The following is a 15,608-nucleotide window of genomic DNA, read 5'->3' on the forward strand; positions in this document are numbered from 1 at the left end:
TGCTCTGTATCTTTATTTAAACTTTAAATAAATAACTGTGAAGAATCAAAGGTTCTCATTCATTCTTGAACTGCTGAAAGAACCTGGGGATCGAAAATTACCGAGATCCAACAGTGTCAAATCGAATCTGATCAGCAAGAATTGTGCTGGGCAGCCCACATGCTTCCAGTGCCAACACGGTTAACTCACTAACACCAACCGTGTCTTTGGAATGTGGGAGGAAACTGGAGCACCCAGAGGAAACCCATGCGGTCATGAGGAGAATAGTCTCCACATCCACTTGGAGTTAAGAATTCGACAGAGTTACCACTCTCACACCACTCCTAAATGGCCAGCCCCCTTGTTCTGAAGCTGTGACCTATGGTTTGAGATTTCTCAGCTAGGGGAAACATCCTTGCTGCATCCAGCCCATCATGCTTTATGATAATTTTCTAAATTTCAGTTCATCTCCTTTCAGTCATCTAAACTCAAGGAAATACAAGATCAGTCCACTCAATCTCTCCTCATATGGCAAGCAGCATTACTGAAACCAGTCCAGTGAATCTTAGTTGCACCCACTCACTAACCCTAACCGGGTCTTTGGAATGGGGGAGGAAACTGGAGCACTATCACCTGGTGAGGTCTCACAAAAGCCCTATGCACTTTTTGTCATAAGGTGGTGGCTGGGAACGGACCCAAGTGCAAGACACAGACACTGAAGTACTAGGGACAGGACTAGGATACAGGGTGAGGGCTAGGACATGGACACGAAAACCGGGAACCTGGAACAGGACAGAACAAGAGAGCAAGGAGCCAGGGCTTGGACTCCGAGCCAGAGACTGGGCAAGGACCCGGAACCTAGGTCTTGCCTCTGGCTCGGACCCCAGAACTAGGCAAGGATGTGACTTGGCTGGCAGGCAGGACGAAGCTGAAGCCTTCAGGCTTGAGACTTGAGGCAAGGCTGGAGACCAGAGACTTGAGGCGAGGCTTGAGGCCAAAGACTCGAGGCTTGAGGCCAAAGACTCGAGACTAGAGGCTTGGGGTCTTGAAGCTCCTCCTGGGCAGGGCGCGGTACTCCTGGGCAGGACGTGGATCTCCACCCGACGGAGGCAAGGGACAAGAAGGGACAGAACCCACCACAGGGTAACGGCAATCTGGCCTGACTTACCCGGCGGAGGCAAGGGACAGGAAGGGACAGAACCAACCGTAGGTAATGGCAAGACGGCCTGGCTTACTTGACGGAGGCAAGGGACAGGAAGGGGCAGAACCAAGCACAGGGTAACGGCAAGATGGCCTGACTTACCCGGTGCAGGCAAGGGACAGGAAGGGAGCTAGGTACAGGGTGGCTCCAGGACAAGACTTCAGGCGAGACGAGGCAAGAGTTACCAGCAAGACAAGGCAAGGCTTCAGGCAATGCAAGGCGAGACAAGAACTTCAGGTGAGGCAAGAGTTACCGGCAAGACAAGGCAGGGCTTCAGGAGAGAAAACAGAAGGCAGGGGAAGGGATACAAGGAGTAAGGACAAGAACAATCCAGCAGCCATGTCCCGGTCTCTGGAGGTTTTTATGCAGCCAACCCCAATGAGAATCAGCTGCCTCAATTAGTGCTCAACAGGAACAGAAACAGGGTAAACAGGAAAACCTGGAGCAAGGGTCGATGGAGCGGACCATGGACTGGAATGCGGACTTCACGGACCAGACCATGACACTTTTAGTAAGACATTGTCAGGTCTTCTTGTGATAAAGGGAGCATATCATTCGCCTTCCTAATCGTCTGCTGCATCTGCATGTTGGTTTTGAGTAATCTGTGTGCATGGACACCAACGTTACTTTGAACATTAACAATGCTCAAACTTTCACCATTGTAAAAGTACGCTGTATCAAAGTGGATAATTCACAATCTTCCACATTACCTTGCTCTTTCATTAGTTTGTCTGTATCCCCTTGAGGTTTCATCATGCTCCCTACTCACAATCCCACCTAGTTTAGTAGCTTCACCAAGTTTGGAAATATAACATTTGATTCCTCAGTAAAATCAGTGAAAACGATGATGAAAAGTCTGATCTTTGCAGTACACAACTAGTCATAATTTGTCAATCTGAGATCACGTTCTGATTGTCTCACGTTATGAGACAGCATCCAGCTTCTCTGTATCAAAACAGAGAGAGTTATGAATACACAAATTAAATATGCTGCAGTTTTACATATTAGACAACTCTGTTTTATGCAGTAGTGCAAGGATAGAAGAGAATTAATTTAACACCACTTGGCACATGAAGATGTCAGCATATTACTAAAATGCACAACTTAATTTTTAACAGATTCGATGAATTTTTACTTCTATCAATTCTAATTTCAATCCATTGATAATGAGCTATTCACTGTAAAAGAACTCTGATGTATTTTTTGCCAACCGTTTAGGCAAGGTTGCCACTGGGCAAGGGGCTGTTTTACAATTTGTTGCAATATTCCGAAGAGGGGGAAAGAATAGTCAGCTGAGATGTCAGTTTCAAATTTCTGATTGAACTATCTGCACATTGGATGGGCATAGGATTAATATCAGCTTGCCCACAACAATGGAACAGCCAGCCATCACAAGTTAAAGGCTTTACACATCAAGGCGAGGCAGAGCAAAATAAAGCAAAGGAAAATTAAGTAAGATTCACTAGATTAAGCAAGCAATTTAATGCTTTAAATTGCTTGAAATTACTCTAGAAGCTATTTAATTTCAAAATCCTTTGATGGACTCACAAATGTTCTTCCCACTTATTCCAACTTTCCCTGTCCACTCCTGACATCTTTTTAATAACTTTATTTTCAAACATTTCCATCTTTTCCTGAAAAATAACAACATAATTTTTTAACTTTCATTCAGTCTGTAAAAGGCACTATGATCTAACTTTGTTTTTTGACTTCATACTCAGGCAACTAAACTTGTTTTAAGTCACATCAACAAAGTTCTGAAATAGAATTTCATCAATACTTTATATAAAGTACATTACTTTATTAGAAACACCTTATAAAATGTAATTCTTTCAAAGTGAATATCAATCATATTCAGTTTGTGGTCTTTAGAAGCTAATCTTTACCAACATTCATCTATCAAGTTTTTAAATACCTGGCTATCCCTTCCCTTGTCATAACCCAAGGATGTCTGACTCTCCTTAAACAATGTAATTCTTTCAAAGTGAATATCAATCATATTCAGTTTGCGGCCTTTAGAAGCTAATCTTTACCAACATTCATCTAACAGGTTTTTAAATACCTGGCTATCCCTTCCCTTGGCATAACCCAAGGATGTCTGAAAGGTAGCACTGATTGCCTTCTCTATTTTCTCTAGTTTCTTTCAGCAAACTCGGAGAAAAGCCATCAAGGCCTGGTTCTCATCCTATTTGAAATCCACTAATTTTTCTTCAGCTGCCCCACATAATTTCTCTACGTCATCCACCTTTAATCCCTTCACAGATTTATACAACCTTTTGATTAGCATGTTATATTTCACAGAATTATACAATCTTTTGATATGAAATATAACATGCTAATCAAAATATTGTATAACTCTGTCAAATATCTCTGCCATTGTCCCACCAGGTACATCTTTTTGACTACCAGAGGGTTCTTCCATTTTTTTTTATTTGTTCAACTTTTTTTCCCCTCTTTGTTACATGACAATCCCTTCCTTTTCTGCTTTTCCTTTATGGATGGTTTGGTGGATGCACCAAAAAATATTCATGAAAAAATGTCATTTTAATTTTCAGACAAAATATTTGCCTTTTCTCAGTAGAAAGCATTTTGTTAAAAATAAATATAGGGTTAAAATGAAACACCTTATGAAAAGGTGCTCAGGAATCACAAAGCGTGACTCTACACGTTTGAACCAGTGCCAAGAAACTATGCTATCTGCTCAATACTGTGATTTCAGAAACCAGCCCAGGCCATGCCAATCACGCTGCTGAACATCTTAGATCTCTGCCAGAGAGCCTGATGTTGGCAGTGTACAGCACTAGGTCACACTAGCTTTTGCTGATTGAAGAGGAGGTGGACTGTGGCTGCAAAGGAGGCATTTGCAGTTCGAAGATCATTGGAATTTGCTACAAGAGGTAGCACACCATGTCTGAGACTGGATGCTCCAACTTTCTAAGGCAGCACTAGAGATCTTGACTGACAAACTGGACAAAGAAACAGAGAAATACTCTGACTGAATGGGGTCAGGAGGCCTCCTTGACAGTGGGAGGATATATATGTAACATTGCTGGAGCTTGGATGCAATTCTGCCAAACTTGCATTGTTTTTACATGCTTGTCAAAGTTAGTGAATACATTTTCTAATACCATTCCCCACCAAATGCACCATTAGCCTCTAACACTGCTCAACCACCCCACCCTCACAACTCACCTATTAACCAAAATGATACACATACAGTGACACCTCATCGGTTGAGCTGATTACCAGGTAATCAACCATGTCTGTCCCATCATCCAAACACATTCTTCAACCCCTGCTAATACATCTTCTCTCTCCCAAGCAGGTAATCAGGATGAAATATTAGAGACATCTTCTGTCCTGTTCCAAGCCAGTAGAACAGTAAAACCATAACCATTTTGATCTTAACATTTGTTAGAAAGGCAGTTCTAGGTCTGTTCTGTGCTTGCCATAAGTAGCATTTCTCATTTAGAAATTCCATATTGAAGTAAGGAGCATATTGCTTTCTGAATGCTCCTGACTGATAAGGCCTCCTCCTCTTCTAACATGCTAGTTTGTTGTGTGTGCTATTTCTTCATTCTCATGATTTTGACTCACTCCAGAAGAATGGTAACCAAAGTACTCATGTCTGGCAAGATATCATAGATGCGATTGCTCTTCCCAACCGTCTCAACCTGTTAACAGTGTGGGAGCACTGGTACTACAAGGAAATCAGCAATCCAGGTAGCTCACTACTACCTTAGTGACCAGCACTAAGTGATAACCTTGGCAGAAATACTCAGATCGTGTGAATGAACTAAGAAAGCTGGTCAATATGAACATAATGTTTGTGAACCTAGCTGATACTAAATTGAAACCAATTCAGTCTCTGAGGCAATCAAAACCCATGTGTCAAAGAGGCCAAATTCAACGCCATATATTTTACATATTGCTTGCATTCATATTATCTGGAAGAATAGGGTCCATGATACCAATACTCACTGTCACTGGTTTCAAGAGGAAGAAAGGGTCTACATTTTCCAGCCAATTGCGCGTTGGGCTCAAATACCAGAAAATGCAAGAACAAAGCTAATGCCCAAAATGTTGATGGATGATAACCTTTGTAGGTTTACTGAATATTAATAAAATGATTGATCACTGAGAAATAATACTACCCAAATGGATGATATGAACTTTACTACATCACACACTTCCAATGATATTGCAATTTTGAGCTCATTTTTATGTCAGATTTTACAGTGTGTGGTATTTGCAAATCATTGCCCAAATAAGCAATGAATTTATAAACCTGTAACCCAAAGTAACCTCATGTAATTTATCTGTTAGGCAGCTGAAAGCTGGAAATGTTACAAATTTATTTGGAATAAAACAGTAGTAGCATTTGCTAAATTCTTCCAGCAAAATTGATGCAGACAATTCCATTTGGTCTGACATAAACTGTTCCTTTGAGAAGCAATTCAAATTTGTTTCCTTAAAAAGGAAGGAACCTGTGCGGATTGGTGATAACATCTCCTCCTCGCTGACCATCAACACTGGCGCACCTCAGGGGTGTGTGCTTAGACCACTGCTCTACTCTCTATTTACACACGACTGTGTGGCCAGACATAGCTCAAATCCCATATATAAATTTGCTGATGTTACAACCATTGTTGGTAGAATCTCAGGTGGTGATGAGAGGGCGTACAGGAGTGAGATATGCCAACTACTGGAGCGGTGCCACAGCAACAACCTGGCACTCAACATCAGTAAGACGAAAGAGCTGATTGTGGACTTCAGGTAGGGTAAGATGAAGGAACACATACCAATCCTCATAGAGGGATCAGAAGTGGAGAGAGTGAGCAGCTTCAAGTTCCTTGGTGTCAAGATCTCTGAGGATCTAACCTGGTCCCAACATATCAATTTAGTTATAAAGAAGGTAAAACAGCATCTATACTTCTAATGAGTTTGAAGTGATTTGGCATGTCAACAAATACACTCAAAAACTTCTATAGTTGTACCATGGAGAGCATTCTGACAGACTACATCACTGTCTGGTATGGAGGGGCTCCTGCACAGGGTGAAAGAAGCTGCAGAAGGTTGTAAATCCAGTCAGCTCCATCTTGGTACTAGCCTACAAAGTACCCAGGACACCTTTAGGGAACGGTGTCTCAGAAAGGCAGCATCCATTATTAAGGACCTCCAGCACCCAGGGCATGCCCTTTTCTCACTGTTACCATCAGGTAGGAGGTACAGAAGCCTGAAGGCACACACTCAATGATTCAGGAACAGCTCCTTCCCCTCTGCCATCCGATTCCTAAATGGACATTGAATCTCTGGACACTACCTCATTCTTTTTAAAAAAAAATACACAGTATTTCTGTTTTTGCACATTTTTAAAAAATCTATTCAATATACATAATTGATTTACTTGTTTATTTATATTTTTTATTTTATTTATTTATTTTTCTCTGCTAGATTATGCATTGCATTGAACTGCTGCTGCTAAGTTAACAAATTTCATGTCACATGCTGGTGATAATAAACCCGATTCTGATTTATTTAGTGTGAATAAACCCCTTGCAAGTTGGTTGAAATTACTAAAACTTGTACTTTCTAAGGACTGCAGTTATTTATTTTATAAATTGAAAACACTGTCATAATATCATGTTTTACATGCAGAAGCGCCTTTGAGCTCTTCCCATTAAATTCATGTACATCTTACCCATGATGTGTATTCTTTCATTTGGTGCTGGTTGCTGTGGGAACCACTTGCATGGCCTCTCCAAAAGCAGTCTTGACAAAGCTGGTAATTGTGACACTGCTGGCAACGGTATCGAAAGCCCATCATACTTTCACTGTGGCAGTAGGAACACTCTACAGGGTGGAAGACTGTAGAAGAAATATACAACATTAATTTTACTTTGTATCATTATTACTGCATTCAGTCAATCTTTATTTTACATGCTCATTGGATAATGAAATATATTCTCAAATTCAGAAGTTTTTAAATTATTCTGTCACTAATCCCAGCAAACCTTGACAACTCACAAGAGCCCTTAATAAAGTTACAAATTGATCCTCAGAGACAGGAATAAATTAGCAAAGTTTTCATGAACAAGATAATCCTGCCACTTCCAGAAAGATTCTTTACACTCAAATACCTACAGGAATATTAGCGTATCATGTTAAATGAAACCTTGTGGAAATCTGAATATTACGTAAAATAGCCTTTTCTCAGTTAAAGGGCATTGTAGGAACTCTGGTTCTTCATAAAAAAAACATAACTGCAAACTTGGACTAGCTAATGATTTTTAAGATCTATTTGAAAATGCCCTAAATGGTGGCTCTGCTGTACAATTCCATTTACAGGTCCAGATTTTCCAAAGAAATGCTGCCATTTGCTCAAGTAATTGGCTGTTTTTCTCAACTAGAAATTTTTCAACATGCCAATAAGGTGCACAAAAATCCTCAACTTTCTGTGATTTCCCAGAAGCTGGAAAATCAGCTCCCTAAACACAGGCGGGATTATACATAGTATAAACTCTGCAATCCCACTCATTCCGATAGAATGGAATACCTCAGAGAGAGAAGGGCAAGTTTCAGGGAACTTATATTCCCACCATTGAGTTACACTAAATGTAATCAAATGTTTTGCATTTCTGGTATTTAGTTTTAAATTTGGTTCATATATTTAAAAATAATTTTAATAGTTTATTTTATAGTCTTGAATGTTGTTAAATGTCAAAGACATTGAGAAATACTTAATGCAGTTAGTTAATCCTTGCAGTGTGGCTTAGCGGGATGCAAAGCATTTCTTTAGTTTTTAGGCTCAACAGCGCAAGTCTCATCCATTAGGTATGGTTAGCTTTATTCAGGAATTTCACGCTGAGGTTTCTATTCCAAGTATTTAAGGCAAGCAACAAGAATGCACAACTCAATATATCCAGAAAAAGTCAATATTGTTGACCCGCGCCAAGATTCTGAACTACAGGGCTATCTGGCCTATAAATGCAGCTATCTCACCTGTCCTTGATGGCAGATTTTAGTTGACAAGTTATCACTGAATTAGCTGGCTACACAGCACCTTAAGCAACATAACATTGCGGGCTAGTTTTATAAAAGTGTTGTGTACCCCCTTATATCTCCCTGAAACTTCCTATTCTGGATAATATTAGCTTGGAGGTCGAACGAGTGAATGTTGTGGTACATCTATGAAGGCTGAAGTAGCATGAGGAGTTAAAGTACACCAGAGGGCCACAATCATTCCTCTGGATGGGGTGGAAAGAAGAACTCCTTGCCAGGGTTCTTTCTCTTCTGTACAAATCCTTGCTGAGAAAAGCACCGTTTCTAAGAGTAGGGATGAGTCACTAATAACAATCCTACTGTCGTGCTTGACCACCGCTCTGCAAAGATGTCTTACTGTATTAAAGAACTTGCAAGATCTTTTGACAGAAGAGTAAAGAAGTTGTTAAGCTGCAAGGATGGTGGGGGTGGAGGGAAGTTATTGAAACATTGACTGTTGCTCTTCTTACAGATCTGGCTGACCCACTTAGTATTTCCAACATTTTTGGCTTTTTATTTTAGGTTTCCAGCAACAGGTTTTAAGTTGGATTTTCATTTTTTTTCAGAGTTGCAAAGTGTTTTTGAAGCACCTATCAAGAATATAAAATTCTTTTCAGAGTTATCTATAGCATTGCAATTGGCCTCGTTTTCCTGTAGCTCATGCTCCTGGTCTTGAATGAGTGAAAGTGGTTGGAAAGCCTAGTTTCCTGTGTGAATTAGTAAGATCTTCCCTGTTCCAATATCAGTTGATGTCAACCTCTGGTCAAATTATCGCTTGTATCTACCTGCTATAACATCAACAGGCTGGGTGCTTAGCCTATTAAATTAGAGAATTCTCATTGACAGAATATTTAAAACCAGAATTTTTATAAAATGAAGATTGGAATGTACACAAGCTCAATCTGAAGTATTATAAACATTTAATGAGAGGTCAGAGGAGAATTGCCAAATTGGTTCAAGCTGATAGAAAGGCGACAGCAACTCGAATAACCATGTGTTACAACAGTGGTGTGCAGAAAAGCATCTCTGAACACACAACACGTTGAGCCTCAAAGTGAATGGGCTATAGCAGCAGAAGATTATGAACATACACACAGTGGTCACTTTATTAGGCACAGGAAGTACAGTGGACACTGAGTGAATATGACAGTGTTGAGGTTTTGAAGCATTTTACATTTGGACTAATGTTGCCAAATGAAATTTGTAATTTTAAGTGATTTTCCTTGAAGACAGCTGCAGACAGTGCTGTGTGTGGAAGAATCACCAACAATGACTTCAGGATTTTTTCATTAGATCATAAGACTATAAGACATAGCAGCAGAATTCGGCCATTCAGTCCATCGAGTCTGCTCCGCTTTTTGTATTCTGTCAATTCTCATTGACAGAATATGAAATCAGAATTCTTATTAAAATGAAGATTGGAATGTGCACAAACTGAAGCTGAAGTATCATAAACATTTAATGAGAGGTAGAGTTGAATTTCATCATGGCTGATCTCGGATCCCACTCAATCCCATACACCTGCTGTCTCGTCATATCATTTGATGCCCTGACCAATCAGGTAACTATCAAATTCTGACTTGAATATACCCATGGACTTAGCCTCCATCGCTGTCCATGGCAGAGCATTCCACAGATTCACTACGCATGGCTAAAAAAATTCTTCCTTACCTCTGTTTTAAAAGGTCACCCCTCAATTTTCAGGCTGTGCCCTGTTGCTCTGGATAAAACCCACTATAGGAAACATCCTCTCCACATCCACCCTATCTAGTCCTTTCAACATTCAGTAGGTTTCAATGAGATCCCCCCGCATTCTTCTAAATTCCAGTGAGTACAGGCCCAAAGCTGCCAAATGCTCGTCACATGTTAACCCTTTCATTCCTGGAATCATCCTCATGAACTTCCTCTGGACTCTCTCCAATGACAAAATATCCTTTGAGATATGGGGGCACAAAACTATTGACAGTTCTCCAAGTGCAGCCTGACTAGGGTCTTATTAAGGCTCAGAATGATCTCTTTGTTTTTATATTCTATTCCCCTTGAAATAAATGCCAACATTGCACTTGCCTTCTTTACCACAGACTCAACCTGTAAATTAACCTTTGGGAAGTCTTGCACGAGGACTCATAAGTCCCTCTGCACCTCCAATATTTGAACCTTCTCCCCATTTAGATAATAGCCTGCACTTTTGTTCCTTTTGCCAAAATGCATTATCATATATTTCCCGACACTGTATTCCATCTGCCACGTTTTTGCCTACTCTTCCAATACGTCCAAGTCCTGCTGCAATTGCATTGCTTCCTCAGCACTACCTACCCCTCCACCTACCTTTGTATCATCTACAAACTTTGCCACAAATACATCAATTCAATTATCAAAATCATAGATAAATAATGTGAAAAATAGCGGTCCCAATACTGATCCCTGAGGAACACCAAGGCCCCTTTTATTCCCAGTTGCTGCCTTCTGCCTATCATCTATTCCTTTATCCATGCTAGTATCTTTCTTGTGATGCCATAAGATTTTATTTTGTTAAGCTGCCTCATGTGTGGCACCTCATCAAAAGCCTTTTGAAAATCCAAGTAAATTACATCCACAGATTCTTCTTTGTCCAGCCTGCTTGTTACTTCCTCGAAGAACTTGAAGATTTGGTACTTATCAATACTTTGTTTCAGTATTCACCAGGGAAAAAGACCTTGGCAATTTTGGGGATGACTTACAGTGGACTGAAGTGCTTGAGTATATAGACATTAAGAAAGAGGATGTGCTGGAGCTTTTGAAAACATTAAGCTAGATAAATCACTAGGACTGAATGAGATATTCCCCAGGCTACTGTGGGAAGTGAGGGAGGAGATTGCTGAGCCTCTTGCAATGATCTTTGCGTCATCAATAGGAACGGGAGAAGTACCGGAGGAATGGAGGGTTGGAAATGTTCTTCACTTGTTCGAGAAAGGGAGCAGAGATAGCCCAGGAAATTATACCTGAGAGGCAGTATATATGAACATTTGGAGAGACATAATCTGATTAGGGATAGTCAGCATGGCTTTGTCAAGGGCAGGTCATGCCTTACGAGCCTGATTGAATTCTTTGAGGATGTAACAAAACACATTAATGAAGGCAGAGCAGTGGATGTAGTGTATATGGATTTCAGTAAGGCATTTGATAAGGTTCCCCATTCAAGAATCCTTTGGAAAGTAAGGAGGCATGGCATCCAAGGAGACCTTGCTTTGTGGATCCAGAATTGGCTTGCCCACAGAAGGCAAAGGGTGGTTGTAGATGGTTCCTACTCCGCATGGAGGTCGGTGACCAGTGGTGTTCCACAGGGATCTGTTCTGGGACCCCTCCTCTTTGTGATTTTTTATAAATGACCTGGATGAGGAAGGAGAAGGGTGGGCTGGTAAGTTTGCTGATGACACAAAGGTTGGGGGTGTTGTGGACAGTCTGAAGGGTTGTCAGAGTTACAACAGGTACATCGATAGGATGCACAACTGGGCTGAGAAGTGGCAGATGGACTTCAAGCCAGGTAAGTGTGAAGTGGTTCATTTTGGTAGGTCCAATTTGAAGACAGAATATAATATAGAAACATAGAAAATAGGTGCAGGAGTAGGCCATTCGGCCCTTCGAGCCTGCACCACCATTCAGTATGATCATGGCTGATCATCCAACTCAGAACCCTGTACCAGCCTACCCCCTGATCCCTTTAGCCACAAGGGCCATATCTAACTCCCTCTTAAATATAGCCAATGAACTGGCCTCAACTGTTTCCTGTGGCAGAGAATTCCACAGATTCATCACTCTCTGTGTGAAGAAGTTTTTCCTAATCTTGGTCCTCAAAGGCTTCCCCTTTATCCTCAAACTGTGACCCCTCGTCTGGACTTCCCCAACATCGGGAACAATCTTCCTGCATCTAGCCTGTCCAATCCCTTTAGGATTTTATACGTTTCAATAAGATCCCCCCTCAATCTTCTAAATTCCAACGAGTACAAGCCCAGTTCATCCAGTCTTTCTTCATATGAAAGTTCTGCCATCCCAGGAATCAATCTGGTGAACCTTCTTTGTACTCCCTCTATGGCAAGGATGTCTTTCCTCAGATTAGGGGACCAAAACTGCACACAATACTCCAGGTGTGGTCTCACCAAGGCCTTGTACAACTGCAGTAGTACCTCCCTGCTCCTGTACTCGAATCCTCTCACTATAAATGCCAGCATACCATTCGTCTTTTTCACCGCCTGCTGTACCTGCATGCCCACTTTCAATGACTGGTGTATAATGACACCCAGGTCTCGTTGCACCTCCCCTTTTCCTAATCGGCCACCATTCAGATAATAATCTGTTTTCCAGTTTTTGCCACCAAAGTGGATAACCTCACATTTATCCACATTAAATTGTATCTGCCATGAATTTGCCCACTCACCTAACCTATCCAAGTCACCCTGCATCCTCTTAGCATCCTCCTCACAGCAAACACTGCCGCCCAGCTTCATGTCATCTGCAAACTTGGAGATGATGCATTTAATTCCCTCATCTAAGTCATTAATATATATTGTAAACAACTGGGGTCCCAGCACTGAGCCTTGTGGTACCCCACTAGTCATTGCCTGCCATTCTGAAAAGGTCCCGTTTATTCCCACTCGTTGCTTCCTGTCTGCCAACCAATTCTCTATCCACATCAATACCTTACTCCCAATACCATGTGCTTTAAGTTTGCACACTAATCTCCTGTGTGGGACCTTGTCAAAAGCCTTTTGAAAATCCAAATATACCACATCCACTGGTTCTCCCCTATCCACTCTACTAGTTACATCCTCAAAAAATTCCATGAGATTCGTCAAGACATGATTTTCCTTTCACAAATCCATGCTGACTTTGTCCGATGAAATGGTAAGGCTCTTGACAGTGTGGAGGATCTGAGAGATCTTGTTGTCCGTGTCGATAGGACACTCTAAGCTGCTGCGCAAGTTGACAGTGTTGTTAAGAAGGCATATGGTGTGTTGGACTTCATCAACCATGGGACTGAATTCAAAAGCCATGAAGTAATGTTACAGCTATACAACACCTTGGTCAGACCCCACTTGGAGTACTGTGTTCAGTTCTGGTCACCTCACTAGAGGAAGGATGTGGATACTATAGAGAATGTGCTGAGGAGATTTACAAGGCTGTTGCCTGGATTGGAGGGCGTACCTTATGAGAATAGGTTGAGTGTACTTGGCCTTTTCTCCTTGGAGCAACGGTGGATGAAAGATGACTTGGTAGAGGTGTACAAGATGATAAGGGGCATTGATCGTGTGGATAGCCAGAGGCTTTTTCCCAGGGAAAAATGGCTAACATGAGGGGGCATAGTTTTAAGGTGCTTGGAAATAGGTATCAAAGGAATGTCAGGGGTAAGTTTTTCCCACACAGAGTGGTGGGTGCGTGGAATGCAGTGCCGGTGGGAGTGGTGGAAGCGGATATAATAGGGTCTTTTAATAGCCTTTTAGATAGGTACGTGGAGCTTAGAAAAATAGAGGGTTATGCACTAGGGAAATTCTAGGCAGTCTCTAGAGTAGGTTACATGGTCGGCACAACATTGTGGGCCAAAGGGCCTGTAATGTGCTGTAGATTTCTATGTTCTATTTGGAAGGCAAGATTTGCCTTTACAGAAACCATGCTGACTTTGACTTATTTTATCAACAGTCTCCAAGTACCACAAAACTTCATCCTTAATAATAGACTCCCAACACTTTCCTAACCACTGAGGCTAACTGGCCTATAGTTTCCTTTCTTTTGCCTTCTTCAGAGTAGAGTGACATTTGCAATCTTCCAGTTCTCCGAGACCATGCCAGAATCAAGTGATTCTTTAAAGATCATGATCAATGCATCCATTATCTCTTCAGCAACTTCTCTCAGGACTCTGGGATGTCATCTATCTGGTTCAGGTGACCTATCCACCTTAAGACCTCTCAGTTTGCCTAGTACTTTTTCCTCTGAAAAGCAATGGCACTCACTCTTGCTCTCTGACACTCACAGACCCCTGGCACACTGCTAGTGTCCTCTACAATATAGACAGATGCAAAGTACCCATTAAGTTCATCCGCCATTTCTTTGTCCTCACCAGCATCATTTTCCAGTGGTCCAATATCAACTCTCACCTCCCTTTTACTCTCTATACAACAAAAAAAAACTTTAAGTATCCTGCTTTATATTATTGACTCATTTGCCCTCATATCTCAGCTTTTCCCTTCTTATAGCTTTTTTAGTTGCTTTTTGTTGGATTTAAAGCTTCCCAATCATCCAACTTCCCACTCACTTTTGCTACCTTATATGCCCTCTCCTTGGCTTTGATGCAGTCCTTAACCTCCCTTGTCAGCAACGGTTGCTGAGCCCTGCTATTTGAGAACTTTTTCCTCTGTGGGACATATCTATCCTGTGCTTTGTGAACTATTCCCAGAAACTTCAGCCAACTCTGCTCTGCTGTCATCCCTGCCAGGACCCTTCTCCAATCCACCCGGCCAAACTCCTCTCTCATGCCTCTGTAATCCCCTTTATTCTACTGCATACTGATACATCTGACTCCCTCTCAAATTGCAGTATGAATTCAATCATATTATGATCACTGCCTGCTAAGGGTTCCTTTATATTAAGCTCCCTAATAAGATCTGGGTTATTACACAACACCCAATCGAAGATAGCCTTTCCCCTCGTAAGCCCAAGCACAAACTGCTCTAGAAAGCCACCTCGTAGGCATTCAACAAATTCTCTCTCTTGCAATTTGACACCAACCTGATTTCCCCAATCCCCTTGCATTTCGAAGACCCCCGTTACAATTGTGTCATTACCTTTATTACATGCCTTCTCCATTTCCCTTTGCAATCTCAACCCCACATCTTGGCTACTATTTGGAGGCCAATATAATTCCCATGATGTTTTTTTTTCATGCTTGCAATTTCTTAACACCACCCACATAGGTTCAACCCTACAACACCTCTTTCTAAAGATGTAATTCCATCTCTTACCAGTAGATCTACAACACTACTTATGTCTTCCTTCCTGTCCTTTTGATATCCTTTGATATTAAACCTGCTGGCTCATCCTCAGCTCTATCATACTGGTACCCATTCCCCTGCCATACTAGTTTAAACCAGTCCCAACAGCTCTTGTAAACCTGCCCGCTAGTATGTTATGTCGGACTAGATGTTAATATCCCTCATTTGCACTCCTGAGACATGCTGCCTAGACTCTGTGGGGTGGCCAAGTGAGTAGTGGCATCTTCTGGGGTATCAAGTGGGTGCCCTCTTTCCTCAGTGTTTCGCTGATAGGCCCATGACAGCTCCGAGGGTTTAGCAGTGAATCCCGGCGTCCTGGGCTCACCCGCCAAAATGCCTTTCACTCACTTGGGGGCCCAGATGGA

At 41.7% G+C, this 15,608-nt stretch overlaps 1 protein-coding gene across 15 annotated transcripts in view; it reads right to left on the reverse strand.

The window, feature by feature from the left end:
- Positions 1-15,608, reverse strand: part of dtna (dystrobrevin, alpha) — a 217,270-nt gene that overhangs the window by 107,745 nt on the left and 93,917 nt on the right. For all 15 annotated transcript variants that reach the window (XM_072255312.1, XM_072255380.1, XM_072255343.1 and 12 more), the window contains exon 8: positions 6,882-7,048. In XM_072255312.1, coding sequence (XP_072111413.1) covers positions 6,882-7,048 — 167 coding nt within the window. The remainder of the gene's footprint in view (positions 1-6,881; positions 7,049-15,608) is intronic.

This window comes from Mobula birostris, chromosome 1 (assembly GCF_030028105.1).
Source record: "Mobula birostris isolate sMobBir1 chromosome 1, sMobBir1.hap1, whole genome shotgun sequence".
Lineage (NCBI taxonomy): Eukaryota > Metazoa > Chordata > Chondrichthyes > Myliobatiformes > Myliobatidae > Mobula > Mobula birostris.